A 12,108-nucleotide genomic window follows, 5' to 3' on the forward strand; every position below is an offset into this window, starting at 1 on the left:
CCACTAGTTAAAGGCGTGGGTGGAAACATCACTCTCGGGTAACTGTTTTACGGTAACTCGGCAGTCCCGTTATCGCTCGAGACAGATATTTCCATCCGCACCTTCAGCCAGTATAAGATTCTTATATTCCACCGGAAAAAATCACCAACTTGCAAGCAGCTTCTAAAAAAATAAACCTCGGAAGTTCAGTCATGAAAAAGTGCCAGATGTCGCAGTGTACATCTGACAAATTATACTGAAGCGGTTAAACAAAAAGTCTAATTCGAATGTCTGTTCACAGTTTTAGACGGAAGGGTTAAAATGTTAGTCATTTTTGTTAATATACGGAAAGCTCAAAGTAAAATTGTTCTCTTAAAACACACTAAACAATTTATTTTATGAATAGGGTAAGAGCGCTAAGACGTTTGCGATTAGGCAATGTAAAATTATTATCCGATTAGAGTATATATTATGAACATAATAAGATTTTCGGCTAAACCGTTTATCAACAAATATATCATATTTTGTAGCAGCAGCTGTATCTAAAACGTTGACGTTTAATTGCGTTTACGACAATTTCCAACCGTCCAATCAGCGCCTAGCTTACAAATTAAGTAATTAGCATTGTAAATTCCATTACTGAACAATTGGTTTAAGTTGTTCACTTGAAGTTCACATCGTCTGAACGCTGGGGCCGCTCCGGACGTGAACATATTCTGTATCACCCGTTTTAAATTTTAAGGTCCGGTATAAAACAGCGGCGGTTGGGACACTAAACGGGTAGAGAGAGTGTTTTTCTCGGTTGTCTGTGAGGCGCCATGGTTCTTCGACCTAACCCCTTTGGTGGGTTACTCTTGTTAATTTTTCTCACGGCGGGTAAGGATTTTAAAAATAACATTGTAGTATATTTTTGCACATGTTCGATATTTAAGTGATATAAGGATAATACAACCAGATAAAGAATTTCAGTGAATAATAAAAATAAAAAAAATCATTGCGATATTATTATAATTCTAAGGCTATAATTTTTCTTTGTTTGAAATAATTCCTAAAATTTTATTTTCGCAGGAACAGTGATCGCTCATAATCACACAGGTATGCCTTTCTTTTTTCTTTCATTTGTTGGCATTATGAAGAGTTGACATGTTCAGTAGGCATAGGAAAAAGAGATCAATATAATTGCACCTTTACTAATCCTACCAGGTGTTCTGTATTACAAAAGTGCTTCTATTGTGACATTTCGATACAAGCAAAACTGTATTATCTGCACTATAAAATACTTACTGGTATTTCATTTTATTATCGGCTTGTTAAAAGTTATTTTTTACCATAAGTAAGTTGACAAAATCATAGGAACCAGTGGTTCAGGGTTAAATCAAACACATATTAATAAATCCTAAACGATTTTGTTGTGCAAAAATGTATATTATTGTGTTTTAAACCGTTTTCGTTTTCTACTTTATTGTGTAACTGCAAGGGAAGTAAACTAATAAATATCTCTGCTTTAAAGTACTAGCCCAAGGCAAGAGTTGACATTCTTTGCGGATCACAACTTTGAATTAAATATCAAAATTTCTGTTATTGATATTAGCAAAACTATCATACATTGCACATTTGTGAAATCAATTTTGTTGATTTGACGGACTTGGGAATCAATTTCTAGACTTTATTTTATGTATTTCTATCAATGAAAATGTTAGAGTCTATCTCTTCATGTTGCTTACAGCAATGTCCGCATATTTGCCTTGTTGGACATGATTTCCTGATGAGCATAAAGCTGTATAACGGAAGAATTTTTTTTTTCGAGACCTTTGTTGACGTGCCTCTGAAGCACGATTTTCCTATGTTATTCGTGACCATATCGTTGAAAGAGTTTTCTCTTGTTTGTAGGTCTACCTTATTCCCTGAATCTTATTCTTGCACGCAAGACAGGATTTTCTCGTGTTTTCGCCGATGCTTGAAAAGCTCGTTCTGCACCCCGGGGTGTAAGATGACTCACGTGCTGTAATTTAAGAATGAATGCGTAAATTCATACGCTACTATGCCAAGATAGCCCCTAAAATAAAGCATTCATTTTCCGTTATTTCTTCTATGTATTATTTGAAGAATACGGCATGCAAGGAAAATAATTTATCACTAGCTGAAGGTGCGGATGGAAATATTTGGGACCTGGGTAACTGTTTACCCTGTCGAGTAACCGAAAAACAGTTACCCTCAAGTCTATTTCTGTCTGCACCTTCAACAGATGAAAGATTCTTGATCGGATTTTTCCGTGTTTCCGCCGGTGCTGAAAAAAACCTAAGGGTGTAAGAATCCTTCACTGGTTGAAGGTGTGAATTGAAATATCTTGTTCAAGAGTTACTGTGGCCCTGCCGAGTTACCACTAAAACCGGGCGTTTCCATCAACAACAAACATCAATGATTTATTCTTTGTTTTTTTCTGCCGACAATATTTTTCAAATATTTGAAGAAAGCGAACGATTTTCTGCAACGTAGTAACGTTAATTAAAGCTTCAATATATCCTTACATGCCAGCTGGAAAATATCGTCTCACATCCCGTACATTCATACGCTACTGTAATAAAATAGTGCTTAAAAGAAAATAATTCGTTTTACTTTGTTTCTTAGATGTACTGAAGAATATGGCGAGGGTGCGGATGGATATATCCGGTTCTAGGATAACTGTTTTGCAGTAGTTCAGCAGTACCTTGTTACCGCCTAAACTGTTATCCTCGAACCAGATATTTCCATCCGCACTATCAACCAGTGAACGATTCTTATAATCTTGCGTCCATAATTTTTATGTTGCTTAAATAGATTTTATTTCCAAAACATTCTCAACGACGGGGCCTGTTTCACGCACTAGTATGGATATTAAAAAAAGGACTATTTTTCCAAACACGAAAAGCTGTAATATAGTTCAAGAAATATCAAGTTCCTATTTTATCTCTTGTATTTTGTGTGAAAGTAAAGCACGCGTATCTTGTTTACATTTATGTAAAAGGTACATTTTTATTTTGCAGAGGAAGCGCGAGGAGAATTTGAATGTAAGTATTCCTTTTTCATCATTTTAATCTCGCTAAACATTTAAATAAGGAAAAGAAACTGTAGCATTGAATGCGCCGGTGTAATGAAGTATTTCGACCCCATAGAATAACGACCCCCGGTCATTATTCTATAGAAAATATGACTCATTTCCTGTAAAATATTGACTCCCCTTATAAAAAACTGACTTCCTTTGAAAACTCTATAGAATAACGACCCCCGGTCATTATTCTATAGAAAAACTGACCCCTCCAAGTAAAATACTGACTTCCTAAAGATGATTCCCTTCGAATCTCATAGAATAACGACCCCGGTTATTATTCTATAGAAAAAGTGACTCCTTCCATGTAAAATACTCACTGCCGAAATTACTACATTCGAACTCTCATACAATATCGATTCCCGGACATTATTCTATTTAAAAAAGTTACTCTTTCCGTGTAAAACACCGGCTCCTAAAAAGACTTTCGACGATAATATCTATTAAAAAGTGATCCCCACCAAACCTAACGGACAATTTTACTAGATCTACAACTCTAATACCCTCCATTGCCAATAGTTAACATTTTGATTGTACTACTACTACTGGTGCAGCTACTTCTATTGCTATTACTACATGTACTTTTTCTTCTTCTGCTACTACTACTACTTCTACTACTACAACTGCTACTACTGATACTACTATACCTGCTTCCACTAATACGTCTTGTACATCTACCTCTTCTTCTCCTGCTGCTGTTGTTGCTGTCACTTATTCCTCTGCTGCTGCTGCTGCTGCTGCAACTGCCACTACCACTGCCACTACTACTACTTCTACTATTACTACTACTACTACTTTCTATTGTTGCCGCTACCGTACTTTACTGTCACTGCTAAGTATTGCAACTTCTATTAATACTAAGTTCTATGCTAGCAGTTTCTTGTGCAGTTTTCTTCTGAAGAATTACTTCATACCGAAGTTTGCAGGGATTATTGACACTGGTGTGTTTTGTGAACGTATTGTGAATTGCTATTTTCCTGAAAAAAAAATGTATACACCAAGATACAGCGTCTAGAAATAGAATCCCTTTTCCCGTTGCGGAATGCTCTGATTTCTGTGTCAAGTGATGGTATCTGGGGCTAATGGTCAAACGGAAGGACGGAAGGACGGACGGACAAGGGCAAATCTATATGCCCCCCCCTCCCCCGAGTGGGGGCATAAAATGCAGCAATTAGGCCTTAGATACATGAGTTATCACTAAATTTGACCAAATGACCGGGGTTCGTTTTTTTTTATGGGAGTCAATATTCTTCGTGAGGTTCAGTTTACTTCACGTGGGGGAGTCATAGTACTATGATCTGGAGGTAATAATACTATGACCGGGGGTCACTTTTTCTATAGAATAATGACCGGGGGGTCATTATTCTATGGGGGTCGAAATACTTCATTACACCGGCAAATTCTCAATCCTTAAGGTTTTCTTTCTGTATATACATGTATACGTAAGCAATAAAATAGCATTAAACTAATTTGTATATTGTCCTGTAAAATACATTTTATTCAACAAATATTGCATGCCATTTAGGTCCGTGTGCATATCTATTTAGTTTCAACCGAAAAATCATGTATCCGATTTTTATACTAGTTATAACATGATTTATGTTTTCTGTAAAAAAAAGATATCTTGACGGTGTCGCGGATAAATAGGCTAGTAGAAATCATACTCCGGGCCTTGTCATATTTGCACGTTTTGAAATTTGATGTTTGATATAATTGCTAAAACAAAACTTAAAAAAAAAGAAACATTCACAATTTGATTTTGACGATCATTTTCCAACAGAAGAAATTGCATCAAATACATGTCACTTCTCAATAAAATATCTTGACTTTAACGTGAAGGACATTCTCAGGCATCAAAGGTTTATGTTGTGAATTAAGATTTTTCAGACACGTATTGAATATACACATATGTTAAAAGTTATCTCTCGATTTTCTTTAAATAAGATTTGATAATGATCAGCATATACTTTTGTTCCAGTATCAAATTCATGCAGCATGACGAAGTTCCTTTTTTAACAAGTTCCGAAAATGGTGCCCATTGACTAAGAATTTCAAAACTACAAAAAGAAGAAGTGAAAATATAGAGGTTTATATTTCACACTAGTTTCTACGGAAGAGCATTAGTGCCACGTGCGGTTTTTTTATTAACAGGAAAATTTTGAGTTAGTAACTCGAAATTTCGAGTTAATAAAAAAACGCACATGGCACTAATGCTCTTCCGTAATAGGTTTCGCTTTGCACCTTAGTGTCTTTTTTCTTCTTCGTATTTGTTAGGTAGGCTTTGTGGACATTGAGCGAGTGTGAGGATGTATTGTGGTTTGTATTACGACAAGAGAATATAATGTTTCTACACAACATGTCTTTTTTTATTGGTAGTTTATTGATTTTGTATATATTTTGATAATACATACTTTGTTTCTATTAGGGTGCGGTCAGAATCCACAGAAAGAAGTATGTTGCTCGGGTAAAAAATTTCCACGTGTTGGTGAAAAAACATGTTGTTGTGGAGATGAAGGAACTTTTGATCCAACAAATCTCATCTGCTGTGATGGAAAAATCCAACCGAGGCCACCTAGACTACAGGATTCAGACTGTTGCAGTACGTAGCTTGCATGTCATTACACTCCATCCCTGCTCCCCGCCCCAGCAGACACACCTCTTGACAACTTCCTTACTCCATAGCTCGTTTATAGTGACTACTACTACTACCGCCACCACCACTACCACCCTTTTTATATAAATTTTGAGAACGTAGCTATTTATATAAACTTAATATATCCGGTGGTCTAGTGGTAACACATTTGACTGTCAGTCAAGAGGTTCAGGATTTGAAGATCCAGGGTTCGAATCCCGGTTCAGGCATTTGGCCCCGGAATTTCTGAGACGAACTTCCAGTGACTCCCATGTTACTAAGAGGACAGTATTGATTTCTTCCAGAAAGACAGTTTAGTGTGAATCGATGCAACACAGTAGCACGTTAAAGAACCAGACTGTCTGTTCACAAAGAGTTAGGCTAAGTAAGCCGAACAGGCCTGTATGTTGTTTCAGTTCTGAGGTGTTTCTCTCGCTCTGTCCCTCTGTTCCAGTCGAACTAGTACTCGTACAGAATGGAATTAGCTATGTTTGTATGTAAATCGCCCTTGAACGTATTTGAGCCGCGCCATGAAAAAACCAACATAACTTGCATTTGCGACCAGCATGGATCCAGACCAGCCTGCGCATTGGTGCAGTCTGGTCAGGATCCATGTTGTTCGCTTTCAAAGCCTACTGCAATTAGAGAAATCGTTTGCGAACAGCATGGATCCTGACCAGACTGCGCGGATGCGCAGGCTCGTCTGGATGGTGGTCGCAAATGCACTATATTGGTTTTCTCATGGTGCGGCTCATTTTCAGAATCCGTATCAAATTCACTATTTTGAAACGTTTACATTGTACATTTGCCCGACACTTTAGAAATGATAAACATACCGTTATTTTTTTACATACTTCCTACAAGTTTTCTATTATTTTGTTATATATTTCAGTGCCATATTTGTTTTTATAGTTAATTCCGTTAAAGTGACGACTTTTGTAACTTTAGCCAGGCGGTTTCTTTTATGTACAGGTTTTTGTAAGATTCCTTTTGAGAACTTGTTAAAGCTGTTATTGTTTTTCATTCAGAAGAACTGCGTGGATTATAATAAGAAAAACTCTTTTTTACAATTATCTTGAAATAGTTTTGATCCAATTTTGGTAAGCTAAATTCATTTAGTTAATTGCAATATCGAAAAATATTACAATTGGAATTTACAGTAAGCCATTCAATTTAAACAAAGCATGTAAAATCAATTTATATAAATTTATATACAGTACAATTTTGTGATTTCGTGCATGTTAAAATAATTAATTAACAAAATCAAGGGAACATAGTAAATTACAATTATGATATAATATGTTTTCACTGTTAATAGAGTGTTCTTTCTTACGACTGGAACATAATAATTATGGCTTCATCATTTACCATCGGAAATGAATTGACTTTACAATATGAATCAATACTAGTAATTACCATTTTTCGGCGTAGCCGGCTAAGTCAAAACTTTTGACCTACTTAAAGAACCAATAAAAGTTGTAAATTCATAATTACCCAACCAATAAAAGCAGCGGGACCTGACCGAAATAAATACATTGTATCACAAAAATTTCGTTTTTTATACATTTCAACAGTATTACACAGATACGATAGATACTGTCTAAAATAACGTTTATCTGATAAGCACAAAAGATTACTGTATTACTGGTGTTTTAGTTACGAACTCCAAATTTGTAGAGTGTACTTAACGGTCGCTCTGGGTGTCAGAAATACAATATCAATTTAAGGCATCGCCACAGTGGCAGCCATTTTACTCAAAATTTTACATGCAAATTTTCATAAAAATAAAAGATGACTAAGTGGTAACAATAACGTCAATAATTCTGTCATAATTATGTTCTAAAGATGTATGTGAACATATGCAAGTAAAAGGATGTGCATTTCACTACCTACATTATACCTTAATTCGATATTTTTCTCAAAATTTTGCAATTTTATCTGTAAAAGAATAATTACAGCCAATTGTAAAGCAGACCGCGAAGAACAAAGTCTTAGTGAACTATTTTGAAATTTTACCTGGTTACTGAATTATACACAAAAATCCAAAAGCCATCAATTTAGCAAATTGGTTTTATCTGTTACCACATTGTCTTTTTGCATCTAATGCAACAACCAGGAATAATTGGAATAATTTCGACAAAAAATCCGTAAGAGTTTGTAGTATTGCACTTTCAAAAGAACTAAATTTTGTCTTTGTAATATGTGTTATAATGGAGTATCACAGCGCGTAACAGTTTACTATTTTGGGGTAAACGTTCGGTCTAAACTAGACTCAAACATTTTACATGAGACGTAATTCTATAATGCTTCTATGCTGATTTGTTAAGGTTTAGTGCAATTTTCAAGAGAAAATTACTCGGCATGAAAATATGAACTTATCTTGAGTTGTGACTGTGGCGATGCCTTCAGATCGCACAGGCATATTCGAACTCTGTTTTGTAAAGCGTTATAATTTTGTCAAGAAGTAATGCATTTGTTATGGAAACAACGTGCTGGGGACTGTACTTCATCTTTACTGCAGTACATTAAATCACCACCAACGCCGACATTTCTTGTTTAAAAGTATCGCGGATTTCAAGTAACGTAATGAATAGGTCTCCATAGCAACATTTCTTTCCAGAGTGTGGGATGTCAAAAGCCGATGTGGTTTTCCTCGTGGATTCCTCGGAGAGTCTGGATGAAGAGCAATTTGAAAGGATAAAAGATTTCATGATGCAAATCGCAGGTCAGACGGACGGTAAAGACACAGTGCGCATTGGCAGCGTCAGATACAATCATTTTACATACCCCAATTTCTACCTGGATGAATATAAAAAAGTAAGATAACATCTTATCTATCTGAAACTAATCTTTTGAAATAAGGTATGTATTTCACAAATAAATACGGCACTGACAGAAATCAAAATTCGTATTGCACTAGATGGAAATGCACATGTCTGTTCCTTGACAACGTTTATAATTATTCAACCGTGGTAAATAAATATTTGGTTAATCTGTAGTGACTATTTGGAGAAAACTAAAAATAGGCAAACAGTAATACGGTAAAAGGACGCTTGGCGTGGTGTGTCATTTAGTTGAAAAAAAAAAACACTAGATTTATTTTTAACGCATGGCCGGTTAAACCAGGGGTTAAATTGGCATTTTTTCGTACACAAATAACTTTTCACGTTTCAACATTGACAGTAAAGACTAGTGTTCAACATAGTCCGGCGTATGTAGACAGTGAAAAAACAAAAAACAACAACAACAAAAAACAACTGGACTTAAGCTAACTGACGTGCTATTTCTATTTTCAATCAGTCCGCTGAATTGTATACATTCATTTTAATTCTGTATTTCTAGCCAGATCAACTAGTTGATGCTATAGCCAAGATCCAGTACACCCCTGGAAGTACAGATACTGGTGCCGGAATAAAAACTGTCCGGGAGCAAATGTTCGTACCGAAGAAAGGAGATAGACCAACTGTTCCGAATATTTTGATTATAATGACAGATGGCGCTTCCGACTATCCCGCTGTGACAGCAGAAGAAGCCCACCTTGCTAAAGACAAAGGCATAAGGTATTGTTTTAGCCCGACTGTTTATAAAACAGCGAGAGCTGTTCTACTCAAGCGGGCGTAGGCGACACACATTGGTTAAAGTTTTACTTATCTCAGCAACCATTGTATATATTTGACTGAGACTTCACACATGGTGTCCTAGTCACCAAACCTTCATAAATAATATGGATAACTTTTGGCTTGGTCGAACCCTCATACAAATTCTCGACTTCGAAAATTCGGTTGAAATTTTTCAAGCAACTATCGGTAACAGATGTACTCGTATACGATATTGGATTGAAACCGTTTTACAAAATGCTTTCCAGTCATTACTGAAATAAAACAAGTTTGATAACTCTTGGTCGAACTTGATACAAATTTTAGCCCTTTTTAAGATAGAAAGAATTTGCGTGCAGCTAAATATCTAACACAATCTCGGTAAGATCTGTATGTATCAGAATTTAACTCCAGTCATCAAACTTAATATAGAATCACGATCGATAACTTTTGGACTGGTTTGATATCAATTATGGCCCTTTCTCTATAGACATTCTGACTGGCTGATGTGTCAATGTATGTTAAGAGTTGTATGTGTATTTGCAACATGAATGTTTACTACGAACATTTTAAATTAACTAATCAAAACAGATGTGTACCTCTGTATGTTTTCACATCAAGAGTCATTTCTAAGACGACTTTCATTTATCGTTTCGTGTTTTATTATGTAACATTGAGAATTTCACATTCGATTTCGGTTTCTTTACGTTTCGCTTACATCATACACAACGTCCTGTCCTCTAGACCGGAACATCAGTTATCACTACTGGATGCACATGCCATTAAACGGGTCATGAAATTGGCCTTAATTTTTTCAAAGGTTTTTAACAGAGTTTTAACAGGTCACCATTAAAATTCACCCATTACTTCTTACTATTTAATGGGATTTTCATGACCATAGTTTTAATGCCATGCATTAAAAATGACTTTGATGGCCATGAAAAGCTGCTTAAAATAAACCATTAAAATAAGTTAACAGGCTCCTTAAAACTCCATGAAAATTTTTAATTGGCATGAAATTAATGTGCCATTAAAAAATTACCCCTTAATTCCCCATTAATTAGTAAGAACTAATGGGGCCATTAATTTTTTTAATACTCTGTTAATGGCCGTTAATTATTAAAAAATTGATTAATGGTCTCATTAAATATGTCAGATTCAATTTTAATGGGTTTATAGTATTTTATTGTATATCAAATTAAGGGCCATGAAAATTTGCCTTCAGAATTAGACATCTTAAGATAATCAACTTCATATTAATATTTGCCATATTGATTTAAACTACGTATTAATACACATGTAATAGTATTTATGCATATGTACTGTTTTGTAAAATGCTAGAAGAATATTTGTTTCTTCTTTTTTTCTCTTATTATTTTGTAATGTAAACACATGTAACAGCCTCATACAAACATTTCTTATATTGTATCCTAATATTCTGTCATATGTTCATATGAAATAGAAAATAAATGGATATTGTATTGTATTGAGTTGTACTGAGAAGGGTTAACAGGTACCTATTTAATAGATCAAGTGACCATGTGGGTAGTTTTAACTATTCAACATTATAATATTGACAAACATTCTGACCAAGTTTTTATTGGCACAGACATTAGGCATCAGGTGTATTCAAAAGGCAACTGTTGATGACAATGTCAGCGCAATCACAATTTAGCTCTACTTCAGTATTTTGTGCTCATATGCATGCACTGTACAGCTAAGAGCAAATGTTTGAGGGATTGCATCACAAGTCCAATTAAGCGTACCAGACTCTTTGATTCGTTGAAACAAAGAAGCGATTGATCTGCCCATGCCCCAAATGAATTTAAATCAGACTGTAAATCTTCACAATTATGTGTACTGTTCACTTCTCTATAAACTTTAGTTTCTACTCAAGAATTTGAAAAGCTAAACTAGTCTGAACACATTTTATAATGTAAATTCGTTACCCCACCCATTTTCTTATACAAATGCTGATTATTTTGACAAGAGAAACAAAGAACAGAAAAAGTGGCATGCATCAATACGTATTTAACTTACCAAAATATTGTAGATTGATGTTAACAAATAAATTATTACGTTTCCATCCGACTTTCATTGAAATAAATCCGATTTTTGTAGGAACACAATTTGCCAAACATTTGAAAAAATGGCGTAACTGCAATGCAGCTTAATATAACATCATGATATGTTATAGATGATGTGTGCGTAGTATGTATTTATTGTGATTAAAGTCCATTTTAGAACAATATGAGACTGGAATTATAAGCATTCAATAGGAGAGCAAGCCAAAAACCAAAAAGAAAATATATACGAATCACATTTTACAGAATTTAGGATTTAATGGGCATTACATTACTGTTAAGGGCCATTAAGTTTACTCTTAAATGAAATCGTACACAACCTGAACATTTAATGGGTATTAAATCAAATTCAAGGGCCATGATTAATCCTGTTAAATTAAAAAAATACAGAATTTCACTAGTTTTTCAAAGCCAGTAACTATTTTAGCTACAAAACTAAATTTTTAATGGCATGATTCATGGTTAAAATGGGTGTTTTAATGGTATTTTAACATGTAACCCATTAATATTGTGAAAACTGTTAGTTAAAGTGATGCAAGAATTAATGGGGTTAATTAATGGTTTTTCCTATTTTAATGGATATTTTACATGGGTTTAAACCATGTTTAATGGTATGTGCATCCAGTAGTGTATCCAAGTTTTTATTTACGATAACGAAAATATAAACTACGCAGAATGTCTCTACGGTAAGAAGTGACTGGTGGACGTTAGAGTGTTTAATATGCACATTTG

The 12,108-nt window shown here is 34.8% G+C and overlaps 1 protein-coding gene across 1 annotated transcript in view; it reads left to right on the plus strand.

Moving 5' to 3' along the window:
* Positions 1 to 797: 797 nt before the first annotated feature.
* The window catches only part of LOC123529137 (uncharacterized), a 32,811-nt gene continuing 21,500 nt past the window's right edge, over positions 798 to 12,108 (plus strand). Inside the window, exons 1-5 of the mRNA XM_045309355.2 lie at positions 798 to 822; positions 3,003 to 3,026; positions 5,490 to 5,663; positions 8,317 to 8,513; positions 9,039 to 9,256. Coding sequence (XP_045165290.2) covers positions 798 to 822; positions 3,003 to 3,026; positions 5,490 to 5,663; positions 8,317 to 8,513; positions 9,039 to 9,256 — 638 coding nt within the window. The remainder of the gene's footprint in view (positions 823 to 3,002; positions 3,027 to 5,489; positions 5,664 to 8,316; positions 8,514 to 9,038; positions 9,257 to 12,108) is intronic.

Source organism: Mercenaria mercenaria, chromosome 13 (assembly GCF_021730395.1).
Source record: "Mercenaria mercenaria strain notata chromosome 13, MADL_Memer_1, whole genome shotgun sequence".
NCBI classification, from domain to species: Eukaryota; Metazoa; Mollusca; class Bivalvia; order Venerida; family Veneridae; genus Mercenaria; species Mercenaria mercenaria.